Below are 18,284 nucleotides of genomic sequence, written 5' to 3'. Positions count from 1 at the left end.
ACAGAATAACTTAAATGTAATGGCAGACAGAACATTTATTCTGTATTAAAAAAGTAAGAGCTGGAAAATAGATATGGAAAGGCACAACGGTGGTGAGAGCAGGTTGAACCAGACTATCCAACAAATGCGGCCTTTTTCTTTCATCATGAACTGTTTTCTCCCCGATCCTGACTTTCTCAATTTTGTTTAGCTCTAAATATTGTTGCATAGATGGGTTTGCAATGGACTTTTTGCTTAACTGCTGAAAATGAGCCAAGACTATGCTACCGGATGGCATTATTGGACTGTGCGCTCCACCCAGAGGGGCAGGCACGGGATTCACCAAGTTTTGTGTGTAGGGCTCTCCCGATGCTCTGCGAGCTGGAAAAGCTGGCAGTGCCACACAGCGCGGGTGCGAGGGAGGTTGCAAAGCACCCAGCCGGATGGAGATCAGCAGCAGGAGGAGCAGAGAGGTGGATCAGTTTCCCAGCAGCGATCACTTCCCCCAGGTCATTTAAAATGTTTGTGTTTAAAAAGAAAATTGCTTTTTTTCTCCATTTCTTTTGCTGTCTTTTGGTATAGGATAGAGAAAGCTTCATGTTCCGGTCAAGTGAGGAGGGAAAAAAGATAGATAATATACCTTGTTTAAAAGTGGCATAGAGATTGCACGCTGATTTTCCTGACAGGGCCTCGATAAAATATCTCATTAAGATTATCGTAGGTTGCAAACTAAACCACATTTTTCTTAGGACTGCCTTTTACAGGAAGAGCTCTGCTCCTAACTGTTTATCACACATTTGAGCTAAAATCTATCCATCTGCACTAAAAAAATTAAAGAGTTCTTCTGAGAACCGGGGAAAGGCTTCAGCTAGTGAAGCTTTTTGTCTAATGAACTTTCTAGAAAAAAATAAATAGGCTTTGCTTGTCCTGATCAGATTTTAGGTCCACGCAATTCAAAACTAAAATATATAAACCAGTCACACAGAAACAGGCTTATCCATAACATTCTTACCCACACACAGAAACCAGAACGAAGAAACAAAATGGCAATGAATTACTAGCCCCCGGTGACTGCAGGTAACAGTCAACTCAATGTGATTTTACGGGAGATCTGCTGTACGAAAGCCAATTACCAAAGAGGTTTAACTGTTTGGCTCCCAATCACACACCCTTTGGAACGATCCGGACATGCCATATTTGAGACAGAATGTGTAATCCAACTTCAAAAAGCTGCATATTACTAACTGTGTCCATAAACAGCATGATATACAACTACTGTTTTGCTTTAAATTAATATAATAGCAACAAGGATGCAGGCACAGATCTTTCAAATCAGATTATTTATTACCACTGAAATTGCAAAACCTTTCTTCCATTTGTTTTTGTTTTATTTTGCTGATATGCATATTGTAGGTATTGTAGATGTGTAGCAGTTGCCTAATTATATTCTTTTTGAGTAGCACATCATTATATATCTATATCTATCCTACAGTTCTTCTGTCATACCTAACTGCTTCTGAAATGAAAGTACGGAAGTATACGGCAGACAGAGAAGGACAGGTAGCACGTTGTATTGTTCCTTGGATCCTTTTCAGCAAAGTGAGGGTGAAGTATTGATGTTGCATGATATGAACTGAATCTACATCTCCTTGTGAGAGAGAGGACAGCTACGGTGGGAGTAAACAGGTATGGAAAAAAAAGGAGTAAGTTTGTTGTTCCTGCAGCTGAAGCTGTCAAGGTCCTTAGGAAACGGAAAATCTGAAAGAATCGACATCTGTCAGCTCTGCTCACTTTGGGACTGACTGACAGCAAGAAAAGAGCTATTATACTGAGATGGGAAACATTTAGGGCTTCTCCAGAACATATGAAGAGATGCATTCTCTGTCCCAACAATTCAGCAGAAATTAATATACTTCCATTACATCTTTCTGAGATTGCAAAATCCCTCCCTCACGCTGCTTTTTAATTGTAATTATTGGCACTGTAGGAGCACCTCAGCAGGCCGACAGCCCCAGCCCCCTTTGTGCTATGTGCTAAGCAAAAAAAAAAGCAGTCCTGCCCAATGAGACTGTTTGCATATAGTCAGAAATGTTTCTTAGGACAACGACATAAACATGCTGTTGCATTTTTATCAGTATTTTGTATTCAGTAAAAATATTCTGAAGCTTAAGGGCTCGGTGCCCACAAATATGCTGGCACGCAGATTTCACATATCTTGTAAAGTCTACTACTGTGCTGGTGTGTGCAAATGCAATAGCTGATTTTTCAAATAGGCAAAAGCATGCACTTGCGTATCTGAGCAGCAGGACTGAGCCAAAAACATGGCAATGAATTACTGGCTGCAAGAAAGATATTGAGGCAGTCCAGCAGACCTATACACAGCACAATCATTCAAGAAAGAGAGAGAAAGCTGGCATGGGAGTTTTATTTTATTGTGATTGCACAGAAAGACTCATTTCTGCTTCTGTGGTTGGATCATTTTCCGGAGCAGTGCACACTTCTTCTAGAATGGCTCTTACTTTACAGTATCTGCTTCCAACAAACTACTCTCCAGGCTAAACAGACACTTGCTACTCACATGACAGTGCATGGGGGAGTGATGCTGAGAAAAGAAGACACGCTGCGGCTAACATCTTTGCTTGTCTTGTAAGAGTAATCTGACTAATGTCGGAATGATTCCATCAATATTGTCAGAAATAGGTTTAAGAGCCCTCCAGGTACGTTGCAAGCCTTGGCACAGGCAACGACTAATGCGAAGTGGATGCCAATTGACCAGAGGTTCTGGGAAGGTACGAAGCAACACTAAGGACCTTGACTTAGGCTGATGACACTGAGTTTTCTTCTTCTGTGTTCTCAACATTTCTTTCCCTATTTCAGACGGACTAGAGTATGGAAGAGGCATTGTGGGATATGCTGTCAAGTGCTATTGGTTTCACATATCGCATGCAGAAATAAAACCAAACTGAGTTTATATAATGCTGGATGAACTTGCTCACATTTTAGTTGTATTCGAACTACGTATCCATTAAACTGAAGTATGCTACATATTTATACAATAATGACAACTCTGTCTCCTGCAGGACAGATATGTACTATAAAAATCATTAGGAAATGCCACTACCACTTTTTCCAAATAGCAACTGTAAATGAGGACACTTCTCTCCCATCAGACCTTTGCTGACCCTCCTTAATATAGATTTCTTTCCTTAAAAGAATGGAAGAAGGCTGATGTTGTGGTGAACTCCCTGGAACAATGTTTGAGACGTCTTGCTTCAAACTGTATTTGCCCTCCAGGCTTGTTGTCTATCCTTGAGTAGCTGAGCCACTGAATTTTTGCGTTCCTCCGCTTCACACTGGGTAAAGAGGAATACATGCTCTTACCTATTATTTCTCCTGTATACTTGGATTAGAAATAATTTGGGCCAGGGACTAGCTCTTCTATGAAAACAGGCATAGCATAGTTGCTCCTGGATACCGTAACACTACTTGTAAGTGATAACTGAAATAGATCTTCTGTGCCAGTGGAAAGATTCACCGTAAAGGCCCAAAAGTTCTCATCCAGTGTACAAACCCACTGAGATACTGTAGGTAATACCTTCAGGAAAACAACAAGTGTAAAATAGATATTCTGATACTTTAGCCTTAGTACCCCACAAAAAGAAAAGCAGAAGTTGTCTCTATCCACACATACTGCAAAACCTCTTCTCTTTTGCCTGGGGAGCTCGCTGTTAAGGCAGCTATATCTGAGTGCATTCCTCTGTTTATCCTTTTGTTGTCATTTATAATAGACAAAATCGACACGCCTGACTGACATCTGTATGGATTTCATATACAAAGCAACAATGTGAATGAGAAAATGGCCTCCTGGGAGACTGCTAGGACTCTTGTTCATTATCATTATCACTATCACTATTCGTGCAGATGACGACAGTCCCAGCCATATCCTCCTCCTTGTGCTCTAGGTTGCACTTTGCAGCACCTTGTTGTCACCGAACAGTTGTACAAGCCATCAGTTTTCCTGTCGCCCCTGGCGTTACTGCGGTATCGTTCCCCCTGCGTCCACACCGGACACCCGAGCTGAACAGAAGGTGGATGATGTGCTCCAGACAGCAGCAGGAATCCAAGCCAAGACACGATCCAGCCCCACTAACCCAGGCTGCCGGTGGCTGGGGAGGATTCGGCCAATCCCACAGCTGCCGCTCAGCCGTTGGCCTTGAAACACCTACCCAAAATGGCACTCTGGTGAAGCAGGAAGAGAAACTCTCAGTTACCAGATCAGTAAGTGCCAAACCTGCTTTGTCTCTTCAATAAAAGGTCTCTTTTTTTTTTTTCCACACCACAGCAAGCTGTATCAGCATGCAGACCATCTGAAATTCAAGTAGAGAAGTGGAGAGAGACCTGTGAAAATTTCATTTCTCTTCCAGACTGTTTTTCCGGGACATCTACTGGGTTATCACTGCAACTGTATTCATGAAAGGGGAAATAGTAATTTCATTGTTAACCTCAAAATGATTTCACAAGGGTTCAGTGAAATGGGTATGTTAAGGCAATTAAATAAACTGTAATGAAAAATGAGGCACCATTTTCATGACTTATGCCTTTCCAAGAATTTGGATAACGATTGCAAAAGGTTAATACGCTTTACATGAATCTGCAGGTATCTGTCAAACATGGAAAGCGGCGTGGGGAAGCAGCACTGCATGGCAGAGACATCTGCTGGAAGCTTCTCACACTCGTCTCATGCCTCGTGGTTCCGCTCTCTGGGGCTACGAATCCCCCCAGCAGCTCGAAGCAGTTCCTGCTGCCTCTGGCTGGGGAGCGGGTTTCCAGCGAATGAAGAATTCAGCGCACACCTGCCTGGAGATGGCCAGTCAGCCACTCAATGGGAGCCAGAAATCTTTAAGCTATATGCTGGAATTTAAATGGAAACTTTTGCATCTAAATTGAAGGTTATACTTCTCTTCCAGCTGCCTGACATTGAACTGTCTGTCAGAGGAAGACTGGGCACTGGTGAAATCCTTCCCTTTCCCAACCGTATACAGCAGGAGAAGATCAATGTTTTAATTAGGGAAAGGAACTATCAGTGAGGTTCTCGGTAATTTTGATGATGTGATTGCACTAAGGCTAAGAACCTACTTTTACCTACATTAAAAACTGAAAATGAGGTTTCAGATTCTAGCATCTAAATAAATTGCCTTCCTTCTCACAGAGACATTGATTACACTCTCCATCTAAGAAGTGGATCCAAATCCCTCTCCCCCTTCCTCCTTCACAGTGGGAAAACACAGTTTGATCATACTGGGTTGCTGGGATCAAACCATGTTTTGACTATACCCTGGCCACCTGTGTTTTGGTTTTGGACACTGGCTTGAAAATTTTTAAGACAGTGCGGAAAGCACTCACTGAGTAAACCCTAGAAAGAGGAAGCCCTGTTTTGTACGACGGCAGAGAAGAGGATGCTTTGCAAATTCAATTCCCTTTTCTCCAAGTGCAGGGATACAGCTGATGCAAAGCATCCTACAAATGAAAATGAGCTGTATTTGATTCCACACACACCGAATGCTTGAAGTATGTTTAGCACATCACAGGTCTACGGTTTGAGCGATAATCCCCAGTGTAGCAGGTTTTTTTCCTGCAGACACCAGTTCACATCTGATGGGAGATCGTTTTAAAACCAGCCTCTGCTCTTACATTTTAAGAACAACTCTCTCCCTCAAGCTACTTGCAGACAAAAACGTGTTTACCTCCACCTATCAAAGCACCGGGGGAAAAAAACAGCCCCTTGAAGGAAATTAATCCCTGAAAAGCTTTTGAAATGTTATAAACAGCTTACTACCAGAGTGAATAGATGCACTAATAAGGATAAACAAGCACTTGGCCCAGACCCTCGGAGGGAGTTAGCTGCATGCCCACCTTCCACTCAGGTCAGCGGCAGGCGAGCGTTGAGGGCCCAGTGGGCGGTCGCTGAGGGCCGGTTGATGCTGCCCAGCCATCTGCTGGTATCCAAACCAGCAGATACCAGAAGCTGTTCAGTCCTAGTAGCCCATGTCACCACAGCACCTCGCTTACCTTAATTCAGCTACAGCCAGTGAAGCTTTATCACAGCAATGGGCTTTTTAAAAGCAGTTGTATGAGTCTGAACTTGCGTTGCACACTCTCAGGTGAGGATGTTAAACATGGCAGTACGCGCCTTGCCTGCCATTACAGGGAAGTGGCTAAAGCACGATGTTTCAGGAACAAAAGGTCTGCCTTCCAGTGTCTGCCCCTAATCACGTTTATGTATTCCCCACAAGGCAGTCTATGGGGCAGGGGCTACTCATAGCTTTCCCCTCCCAGCCAAACAAGCCTCTCCCTCTATTGACCAATGAATATTTCATTATTCTGTGCAAAACCAAGCAATTTTCTCCAGAAACACTGAATGTTCCCTTCTGCTTCTGAACAACCCACTCCTGGGTGTAGCACCCCTTCAGATAAAGGAAGAAAATGGAAACAGGTCTCACCCTCCTGGACGAGAGCTCTGTGAGGGTAGGTAAAAGAAGCTGATCCAGAAGACACTCTGGTAATGCCCCAAAAAACAAGGACAAACTCACAAGGATTAGTTCTACCAATTTTGCAGATGCAAGAGAAGTCAGGCATCTCTGTGCAGCGTCCAGGAGTATCCATGAGCAGGTCCTGATAGGTCATAGAGAAGATGTGGGAAAAAAATCAGGCTCTTCTGGACTTCATCTGAGCATGGGTGCTGAAGATCAAATGTTGCCTTCAAGGGACTACAGAGTATGTAGGGTGGATCCAGCCTTCAAATTACAGAAAAAGCAAAAACAGCTACAGGGAGGAAGGTGGCTTCTGAAGGAGTTTTTGGCATGATCTACCTTTGCTGCAGGGCAGAAAGCCTGCTGAGATGCTCTCCTTGATTTGACTCCCAGGCAGGTGGCCTGTGCTGTGTAATTCTGCAGGGAACAGGCCGGCCTCCAGGGGAGGCAGAGTCAGGTGGGGAGGCCTTGACTGATACGCAGAATTCATTAAGCAGCTTTGTTTTGAAGAAATAGAACGGAAGCTATATAGGAAAGGGCATCTGAATTCTGTCCTTCAGCAGGTATGTTATCAAGTGATCCCAATGTCTTTCAGAGTTTTAACCTCCAGGATGAAAAGCAGAGCCTGACCTATGCTTTAGAAAAGGATGAATTCTCTGAAATTAGGTTTTGTATCGGTATTTTTAAAAAACATCCCTACATATCTGCATTCTGCAGTGTGACATTTCAGATGCTATGTATTAAAACATCTGGTTGCTATCACATATCAAAATTATGAACGAAACCCAATTTAATTGTATGCCCTGTTTTCACTAAATCTTTTTCTGCTCACCATCCACTGACAGTTGCATAAAATACAAAGTGCCTGTGCTTGAGTAACAGAAGTGAAGCAATACTGTAAACAATGATGACAAGTTTTCCCGCACTTAAATAACTTAAGAATGACCACAATTACAATGGTGTCACTTCAAGAAACATGAATTAAAGTATTGAACTCTGCTGTATGGAAAAGAAATTAGTTAGATACGGAATTAGAAAACAGTCAGATCATGAGTCATTAAGGAGGCTGAATGGTTTAACCTTCTCTTCCCTTACCAAGGAGTTTCCACCTTCTCATACAGAGAATAAACCACATCACTATGTTAACAATAAGTGGAGGATGCATAAATTTTTTACTCTTAAAGTGGTGCTGCTTTTTGTATGAAAAAGAAGCTTGTAAGAAGTAAGCTCCTGGGAATTACTTCTGGGTTATGTGTCTTTCCATCAATTAGAAATAGAGGTGCTAGAGATGGTAACTGCAATAGAACTTAGCCAAACTTTTCTTCCACTGTGCTATTTGTTACTAGCTACTCATTTATGAATATTTTCTATTAAAAAACATCTAACTTAAGCAGCATCAAGAAAACACCAGATTCTCACAATTAATTTCTGCCTGAAACAGAAACCTGATTTGCAACAACCTGAAAATCTGTTACTCCTTATAAGAGCAGAACTTAGCAGAGGGACAGCTGACAAGAAGCAAAACCCACATTGTACCTCATGTTGTATTTCTTGGATTAATTACTACTTCTGCTCCTCCAGGATGCATTTGAGAGGCAGGTTTCGTCTGCAGAATTCTCCTTACTTGGTTAAATGTCAGATGGGCAAGAAGGAAATCTCCCCTCACCATTGATATGAAGAGGTAAAAGCTGCCATGGCCGTCTCACTGTTGAACCATTACATTCAAAGAACGCTGTTAAGCTGCAAAACCGCATCAGAGCACTTCAGGGACAGGAGATGAAATGTTTTTAAAAGGGAAAGTGTAACCTGAGCGCAGGAGACCCTGGTGCTCTCTCGAGATAGCATGAGAGAGAAGATGAAACACGAGTACTCTGCTTCAGCTTAGTGTGTCGGATCAAAACCCCTTCCCAGGTCCCGGATGGTCTCGGTCTGTCGCCAGGACAGGCACCGGCAGTAAGCGTCAGGCCCCTGAGCAGGGGGCTTCCACGGCTAAGTCCTCTTCACCACAGCAGCCAGCGCTTTTCCAGAACGCCGCGGCCGCAGTGGCCCCGCGCTGTGCGATACCCGCACCTGTGGCTTCGCTTTACTGTCAGCGTCTGCCCCGGGGCTGGCAGGGCAGCTGCCCGCCTCGCCTTCGCGAAAGCCTGTGAAGTACGAACGCCAGTAATAATATATTAAAATAAAAAGAAATAATACATGTTATAATTATTTTTAAAGGCCTAATAGTTTTAACGCGTGCTGATGTGGCAGTGCCGGATCTACGGTCTCTAACGCCTCACACCGGCAGGCCAGTGCTCGGGGTGCGGCCACAGCAGCGGCGGCTGCCGGGGCCGGGCCCCCGCCCCACGTCCCTGCCCGGCACCGCGGCGTGCCGTCTGCCCTTGCCCCCATGGGAGGATGACGCTCGGGACGGGCGGGAAGCTGGGCGTCCTTACCGCCCCAGACACCCAGCCGCTGCCCTGGCGCCCAGCGCACCCTCCCCACAGAGATGGCGGCCACGGCCTGGGGGGGTGCTGCGCCGCCACCAACCGAACTACCGCTCCCAGCAGGCACCGCGACCCGGGCAGCCCTGATTTGCGCATGCGCCCGGAGGGGTGACGAGCATCTTCCCTCGCTACCTGTTCCTCCCCTCCGCTGCTGCCGAACGACTCTTCTCTCAGCCCATTGGCTGGTGTCCGACGGAAATAGCCGCGCCCCTGTGCCTCCTGGGAGAAGTGGTTTTCTCGCCCTCTGCAGCAGGCGAGCGCCACTGGGGCGGGCGGGACGCGCGTACCACCAGTCCCGGCGTGCCGCGTGGCGCGGCCCGGAAGGAGCCGTCAATAGTCGGCGTTGGCGGGCGCTGCCGGGGCCGGCGGGCAGCGATGGCCGGGCAGATGGCGGTGCTGGGTGAGCGCGGGCGGGGGCCCAGGGGCCCGGTCCGTCCCTCGGGCTGCTGGGGGGACGGTGCCCGGGGGGCGGGCGGTGGTGGGACCGGCGGAGCGTTGGGAAGCCCCCGCCCCGCCTGTGGCGGCCTCCGCCTGGCAGGGCCCAGGCGCGCCTTGTCACCCCGCCTCAGGCGTTGGCCGCTGGCCGCGGCTGTGTGGTTTTGCTGGGGCTCCGCCAGCGTTATCGCCCGGACTGGCTTTCCAGGACGGCACGGCTTCCTGCGGCGTGTGCGGGTGCTCCTCTGTTTGCAAAGCCGGAGTGCTCCGTGGCGTGTTGCTCAGAAATGCCTTGGGAGGTTCGCGGCCAAAACTAAACCTGTTCTTTCTCACTGGTCTGTTTGAAGGACAGCTGTGACAGCCCTTCCCTGCTGGGGAAAAGAGCTTATCCGCTCTTTGTAATTTAAGCCATTTAGATTTCTTCTTGAGATTTTGTTTGTTTGCTGGTGCTCTTTTTCCTTCTCTGAGGCATTGCTTTATATTACATTTTTGGGATTCTTGCTTTGTCTGTTGATTATATGGAAAATTAAAAAAAACCCCAAACCTACTCTGCCCTTAAACTAGTCTACCCCTTGTTTTCAAGGCATGGAAGGAATCCAGAGGTGTGGGAAGATGCTCTTTGGAAGCTATGACTGAAATAGGAGGAGTTAGCATGGCTTTGCACCTCCTTATTTTTCGACTTCCAGTGAAGTTGGAGGAGATGTTTGAATCGGGAGTTTTTCATTTCACTGTGATTTTGTGCAGCCTTATTAACTAGATGTCCCTTAGGGGTAATTCATAGGCAATTCCCCCCAAAATACTAATTAACCTATATTTTTGAAGTACCTTGCAGAGAGAAAAAGAATTATTACAGAGTGGTGCTATTTTTTGCTTTGCTGTACCTCTTGGGCTTCTTTTAACCAGTTTAGTGTTTAGTGCCTAAGACTTCTTACTCTTCTAAGCACTTTTTGTTGAATTAAGAGACCTGAACTTGCTGGTGACCTTTGAAGAAATTGAAAGCTAATTAGGTAGCTGAACAGGCTTCAGAGCATGAAATAAAACTGCATGAGGTGTAATGTATAATGCTGTGTAATTTGCATTGACTTCTAAGTTTGCAGTAGTAGATACTCTAACCCTATTTTTAAAAAAAATTGTGTTTCAGGTTCAGCTATTTTGGCTCTCTTGTTAGCTGGCTATCTGGCACAGCAATATTTACCGATGCCTACACCGAAAGTAATTGGGATTGACCTTGGCACGACTTACTGCTCTGTTGGTGTCTTTCTTCCTGGAACAGGGCAGGTGAAGGTTATTGCAGATGAAAATGGGCACAACAGCATACCAAGTATAGTCTCTTTCACAGACAGAGATGTCTATGTAGGATATGATGGCCTAGAACTGGCCGATTCAAATCCTCAGAACACCATATATGATGCAAAAAGATTCATTGGGAAAATCTTCACTTCAGAAGAATTGAAAAGTGAAAGTAGCAGGTATCCTTTTAAGGTAAGTAGCCATCTTCTTCAGTTCTCTCCAAGCAGTAGGCCATAGAACGCTTGAAACATGTAGTAGGTGATCAGCTTGTCTGACCTTGAGTCATTTGGCTAAATCTGATATGCCTGAAAACCGTAAGAGGTATCCAGAGAGGGGAGGAGGAAACGGTTGTGGAAGGCGCGTACCTCTGCGTGAGAGCCGATAGCGATTTTCCAGAGAACCCTGTCCTCTACTGTGAAATGTGTAAATGTGTTTCTGGGTAACCTCCAGCCCCTTCTTTTAAAGTATAAATTTCTACTTGAAATTCTAACTGTGCTTTGCTGAAATGTCACTTTTTCCTGACATTTTTAAAAAAAAAAAAGTGTAAAAGTCACGTCTTCTCTGTCCCACTGCATTTTTTTCCCCTAGCGCTTTTCTACTTACCAGCAGCAGATCTTGAAAGCTGCTTTTTAAAAATAAAAAAAGTATTGCATTAATTTAGCATGGTGCAGTATTTGCTGAAAAGAGACAAATTTTCAAGTACTGCAAACAGTCTTTGAATTCTTTGCTTGTTAAGAGAAGCTGTTCCAGTACCAATCTGTTTGCTTCCTTTCAGAAAGAAGAACCTGTAGGAAGCTTTATCAGTAGGGTAAACCTAGTGATTAAAAAGCATTACTTTTGTCTTTGAATGTGTTGAAATTGATTATGCAGTTGCTAGGTCTTAATGTTTTTTTTTAATATGTCTTACCTGGGCACAGTGGGTGTTGCTACTCTGGATATACTCTGACCCCTTAAGTTGCATGTTTGCATAATACTCATAGTCAAGGAATAAACGTGATTCCGGAAGTGGCAAAAGCACATTCATATTTTTCCAGAATAAACAGACTATATGTGAATAAAATGTGGCGGGAGCAGGGTGGAAGAACATAAGAAAAAGACTTCTCACCTGTGGGTTGTGTTGCTTTTTTCTCCTAGATTTTCAACAACAACGGATCAGCTGAATTTTCTGTGACAACTAATGAAACTTTTCACATCACTCCAGAGCAAATTGGCTCTCAGCTGCTACTGAAATTGAAGAGGATGGCAGAAGACTATCTTGGCATGCCCATTTCGAAGGCGGTGATCTCTGTGCCAGCAGAGTTTGATGAAAGGCAACGGAATTCTACCATTAAGGCAGCTAACCTTGCAGGTGATGTCTCTTTATTCTAGTGTTTTTCTATGAAGCCTTAAAATTATCTTTAGGTTTATTTCACTAACAGTAAAGTCTTTGGGGAGGATACAGAAACAGTGAATCAGTGATAGAGAACCTTAGAATGGATTTTTTTTTTTTTTTACAGACCATTATCAATTGTGAGGAACAGCAGAGAACTCTTGGGTACCAACAGGCGCAGCTGACTAATGCAGACATAAGTAGCTAGAAGTAGTAAGTTTTACTTCAGGGAAAATAGTCTTTTTGGTAATCTCCAAACAGAGAGACTATACAGAGTACCCTTGGACAATAATTTAAACAGAAATAGAACACGTGAAATAAATCTCCTTAGAAAGATTTCTCTGGCAGAAATGTGTTTGGGCAAATCATGGTTTATGACTTCACCCTGATGCTGAAGTAGTATTACTTTAGGCTTAAATAAGGAAAAGAGTTCATTGAGTATTATTGCTTAGAAAACTATTTCCTTTAGATTTGACATTTTACTTAAGATAAGTTTGGTTAAAAACAAAAACAAAAAACCCAAAACAAACCACTAATGGTAAATGTCATCATGATGCGAGAACTGCGGTTTTCTGAAGTGTACCTGAGTGTTGGTTGGTATCTTTTCTCTTTGTAGGGCTAGAAATTTTGCGAGTAATCAATGAACCCACAGCTGCAGCTATGGCTTATGGACTCCACAAAGCTGATGTATTTAATGTTCTCGTGGTGGATTTGGGTGGAGGAACTTTGGATGTGTCTCTGTTGAATAAGCAGGGAGGGATGTTCCTCACACGAGCCATGGCAGGTGAGAAAAATGCTTTACTTTCTCAAGGAGTGGGGGGAAAGGAAAGGTGCCCCTAAAGTCACTGTTAGAGTGGCTTTTTAAAACATACTAGCCTTGTCATGAAGTGTTCTCCGAAAGTGTTCTCAGCTGCCTTTCATGCAAAACGAAGTTTGTGACTGGTTTCCACAATTAAGATAAACTGACAGGTTTTGACTGACTCAAAGGAGTAAGTTGTGGTTTCATTTTATCCATGGCTGTTAGCTTTTGTGCCCGCTGGTAAAAGTGCTGGTGCATATTACAATTACTTTGACTGGACTTCTGGGGGCTGGGGGTTTTACGAATCTTTCTATTACCTTTGTCCAAGTCAGAAATATTTGCCAAATCATTAACCAGTGCATTAGAGCATCCTTGCCTTGTGTTTGGCTCCAGCTCAGTTGGGCAGGGTTTGGGAACACGCATGCTGTTAACCCAGAAGTAAGTTTTGTGATATGTATACGCCAAAGTGATTCATCACTTGGAAAAGAGTTCTGGCAGCAGCGTTTAGTAAAACTGTAGTGAATACACAACTGCTTTTCAGATGACCTGGATTCAGACAGGTCTGAGATGTGATGTGAACTGTCTGCCTTGCCTTGAATGAACAAGTTTTGATGTGAGCTGCTGCTCAGTCCAGTAGGAGTGGAACAGCAAGAAATATTCAGCAGCTTCATTCTGATTCATTTAGACGGAAGTCTACAAAGTGAATTCCTGTTTTCAGTCAAAACAAAACAGTGGGAACTTTGAGAGTATTGCTCAACACAGATGAAAATCTGTGGGCCATTTTTTAACTGTTGAATGGAAAGCATGAACAATTGTTTGAAAGCTTTTGGAAACATGGTGCAAGAATAATCTTTCAGAAGAAATTGGTTATATGTAACACTTTTCTTTCCCCTCTCTCTCTGAAGGCTAATATAAGATACGCCTGTTAATACAGCTTGAAGTTCACTGCTTGCATTTTATCACTTTCTTCCGCTTTCGGCAGAATATATACGTATACTTCAGTAGCATGTAATTTTTCGTGTGGGTATATAAAGACGTGGAATAACTTGAAACTGTTAAAACAATAATCCCTATAAAGCTGTACTGTGGAAGTGCCAAGACAAAAATCCATTCTGGGCAGAGAAATTTGAAACTGGGAATTTTCGCTGGAAAAAAACAATTTGCTGTGAGAGATTGCACTTCAGTTACGGGGTTCCAGCTAGAAATTAATCGTTATGTATTTTCTTCTATAGAGAATACCTCTGAGTTAACAACCACTGTGTTTTTTTTTCTGTTACAGTGTAGCAGAGCAGTTCCAGGGGAAAAACATTGAGGGGGATAAATTCTAAAATAGTTCCTAAATAAAAATCTGGAAATTACTATTGATCATGTGTTCTTCAGTCGACGACAATTATGTCTATTTTCCTAGCTCTGTGATCTCTTGCTCTATGCTTACAGTCCTAGTATCATTGTTCTGGCCCTTGAGAACCATCTCCCAGTAAAAGATAAGATGCGTGCTGCTTTCTGAAGCTTTGAAGGTGATGTGTCTGATGCCTTCTATTCTGATGTTTCAGGTAACAACAAACTCGGAGGACAGGATTTTAATCAGAGGTTGATGCTGTATTTATATGATCAGCTCCATCAAATGTATGGTTCTCTGCCAACAAGAAAAGAAGAAATACATCGCCTGAGACAGGCTGTGGAAGCAGTTAAGTTAAATCTGACTGTTCATGAGGCAGCTACGCTCAGGGTGTCGTTGACTATGCCAGAAAGGAAGCTTACAAAGGAACTTCCAGGAAGTGAGGTAAAACCAAACACTGGGCTAAAAGGCAAGCCTTCACAAAAAGCAAAAGATCTGAAAAATCTTGGAGACACTTCAGAAGTAGAGAACAACTTTGTGAAAGTTGTGTTTGAAACAGAAATCTCTAGGAAGCTATTTGAGATGTTAAATGAGGACCTTTTTGAGAAGATTCTTGTGCCCATTGAACAGGTGTTGAAGGAAGGCCACCTACACAAAGCAGAAGTGGATGAAATCGTGTTAGTTGGAGGCTCCACCCGGATTCCTCAAATACGCAAAGTTATTCGGGATTTCTTTGGAAAGGAACCTAACACCTCTGTAGATCCTGATCTAGCAGTTGTAACGGGCGTAGCTATCCAAGCAGGAATTGTTGGTGGGTCCTGGCCTCTCCAAGTCAGCGCTATAGAAATACCTAATAAGCATTTACAGAAGACTAATTTTAACTGAATGTAAACTCTTCCCCATTGCATTCCACCTCTCCAAAAGTGTACTCTGATGGTGCATACTTATCTGACTGCCAGTGGAGCCTAATCTTAGCCATATTATATTCACTTTTTATCTATTCCCGTTAGGTGTTACTGGATGCCTAACTGTGTCAAAGCTAGATGTTACTTTAAAGGTACGAGTGGTTTTTGAAGTTCTGGACTGTCCTGTACTTGCTTGTAGATTGAATATTGGATGAAAATGCTAGTGATGACACACTCACATTTTCTTGCTAAATTTTGTTAGCAAATCCTGAAGAGGTGTATGTTTAAAATATAAAGGGAGTGTGACCAAAGGTTAGAGGGAATGTGATAGGGTACTGTAGGTATTTCCAGGTCCAATGTATTTACTTTGAAAATGTGAAGCAGTGTTAATGCACATAGTACTAGCAGTGTTGAGCTTAAATTTATTTATTAAACTGAGTCATTTGAGCATTTAAGCACCTTTCTAAAAGGCATGTTGCAGCTTGAATGAGACTTAGGAATTCACTTGATTCTTCTGCTGTTCATAACAGCATAATGGTATTACTGAGGCTATATGGCAAATTGTCTCATGTTTCAGCCGAACTGTATTAAGGAACTTGGCTCTTGCACATGTGGAGTTACTTAGTGTGTCTCCAAGGGCTTACTTCCTGATCTGGCTTTGATGGTTAACATACAGGTGCTGCTGTCATACCACTGCTGTTCTCCGCAGAGAACAAGGGCATATCGCCAACTGTTTATACCTCCCCCCGCCTCATTTGAAAACTGCAGTGATTTTATGTATCTTAAAGCCACATCTGTGTATCTTCCCTTGAATTTGACCAACATGAATTTCATTGTTGCACAACTACAAGAGACTTCTTTCCCCTTGAGTACCCCAAGCCGAACTGTTTTCAGGGAGAAAGTGTGGGACAGAACGGACTGCCTGGATGCAATCTAGTTCCTGTAGTCCTAGTAAATGAAAATTTACTCAACTATTTTGTACTTCTTAGCTCTACCTCTGGTTTAAGTTTTGTCATATCCCCGCTCTGAACAGAGATCAGAGATTGTAGCTGTTCTTTTGGGAAGGAAGCAGTGTGTGTAACTCAGGATCTGAGGTAGCGCTTCTTAGGACTTCATTTTAGGCAAATAGTTTGCTACCCAGCTATCTAGCAGATGCATGAGGAGAAAAAAAAAATTAATGGTCTGAAAAAAAAAAATTGGTGACAGTTCTGCTCTCTTCAGAGGGTTAAATCAGTACTTAAAGGCCAGCTGAATTCTTTTATCTGTGTAGAACTTTCTTTGATGAAAACACTTCACTCAGCGAAGACTGGCTTTAACATCCATCAACCCAGTCTTAATTGGGTAAGCTCTAGTAACAGGTGGTTCTAAGCATCTTCTTGTATGCTCCACCATAATTTTGTTTGTACTAAGCTTGCCAAGATAAAGCGTGGGGCTTAGATTTATTGTTTAACCTATGACTGTATTAAAATAGGCTTATTATTCTCCTGGCGGTAGGCCTGACTTATGGCACTGCCATAAATCAGTTGTGCTGATTCAGCTGTTTGCATAGCTATTGTCTAAATGTATCTTTGAAGTAATCCAATTAAAATCCTCTTAAATGGAATCATAGTTGCACAACCATCCCATCAGCATTGTTTAACTTCACAGAGGATTCCCAAAATACTGCTAACATCTGTTTAATTTCCCTGAGTTGAAAACCAAAGTGATTTTTTAATTTGAGGATTTTTTCCTTTGTACCTCTTTGAAAGCGACCCTGTCTCTAAGTCTGTGCGGAACTTCCAGTAACATGTGGTAATGTGTTCAAAAGAAAATGTTGCACAGTTGTAAAGAGTGAGTGGTAAGTCCTGTGGTAACTCCTGCATTGAAGGAAGTGCCTCTTCAGTGAAATCATGTATGAATGCCGATGTACAGTACAGCTCTCGTACACAGTTGCTATTTGGGGCCTTTGCTTTGCGGATAAAAATTTATGTAATTCAACACATACTCCAATGTCTTTGGAGTCATTGTGGCCTTTCCTTCTGCCCTGCTGGAAATTCATCTCAAAGTCTACTGGAGTTACAGTAGGTCTTTAGTCTTCATTTTTTTTTTTAATGCACTGTGTAAAATGAGCAGACCTGTATAAAAATAAAACCACAGTGAAGTTAAACTAAAATTGCAAAAAGCTTTTAATAGGACAAGTTAGGTAGGAGTGTGGGAGTCACTTTAAACTGTTGAAGTCTCGATGCAAATAAATGAAGTACTACTTTCTTTTTCTTTCGCATAGTCCTTCACTCTGGAGGAGTTGAATCTCCTTCAGTGTTAATCTGGGAATTGTAAAGGAAGGGTGAGTTGTTTACTTGTTTTAAAAAAATTCACAAAAGGGTATTTATTCAGATTTCTATACAGATTTTTTAGTAGAGAAGTTACTGTACATTGGATATCTCGCAATGCATCCTTATTTATTAAATAACTGTTTTGTGAGTTCTGCATTCAAGCTATTTATTTTGTGTCTTGATTTTAGTACTGTATTTTGGCACAAACCATTGAATTTTAAAGATGAGTCCACTGTACTATGTGGATATTTCCAGGTATGCACATGTACTGCTTACCAAAAGTCTCTCTTTAAACAAATTGGTATTTTAAGGCTGAAATCTTTCTACAAACAATCCTTGAAATCTGAGTATGGTTGCCTGTGGTGTTAGGTGTGTAACAAAGTTATAGAGCTAAAGCTTGTTTTGTGAATTGAACTTCTGAAAGTATAAGATGCCTCACCAACTGTATGTTCATGAATTGTTTCCAAGTGCAGATGATGAAATGCATTTTATAAATAACCTTTTAGAATGTTTTTAATAAAAGGAATTTCTGTCCCTTGGACATGTCTTGTTTCAGTTTCTCAGGGAAATACTGTAACAGCACTATTTCTCTGTCCTCCTTGAATTCATTTGGAGGTTATAGGATGAGGTGGTAATTCCTCAACTTGCCAAGGGGTTGCTATACCCTGAGTAACAGATTTTCTCTGGGAAGTGGGAGGGAGGTGTGTTAGGAACTGGGGTGGGAGGGGAAAAAAACCCTTTCTCCTCAAGCTGCATTTTGGGGTGGAAGAATGGAACTGAGAATGGAAGTGCAGGTTGGTACAAGGGAAAGCAAGGAATGGCTGGGAGGAGGGAGGAAGC

The 18,284-nt window shown here is 42.9% G+C and overlaps 1 protein-coding gene across 1 annotated transcript; it reads left to right on the top strand.

Moving 5' to 3' along the window:
* Window positions 1–9,251: 9,251 nt before the first annotated feature.
* Window positions 9,252–17,983, top strand: HSPA13 (heat shock protein family A (Hsp70) member 13). Its single transcript, XM_075170389.1, has 5 exons — window positions 9,252–9,395; window positions 10,572–10,912; window positions 11,855–12,068; window positions 12,706–12,873; window positions 14,442–17,983. The coding sequence occupies exons 1-5, from the start codon at window positions 9,371–9,373 to the stop codon at window positions 15,110–15,112; spliced, it is 1,419 nt and encodes a 472-aa protein (XP_075026490.1). The 5' UTR covers window positions 9,252–9,370; the 3' UTR covers window positions 15,113–17,983.
* The last annotated feature ends 301 nt before the right edge of the window (window positions 17,984–18,284 follow it).

This window comes from Calonectris borealis, chromosome 1 (genome assembly GCF_964195595.1).
Source record: "Calonectris borealis chromosome 1, bCalBor7.hap1.2, whole genome shotgun sequence".
In the NCBI taxonomy this organism is placed as follows: Eukaryota; Metazoa; Chordata; class Aves; order Procellariiformes; family Procellariidae; genus Calonectris; species Calonectris borealis.
Note: the sequence above shows the minus strand (reverse complement) of the source record. Positions and strands in the feature narration are given on the sequence as shown.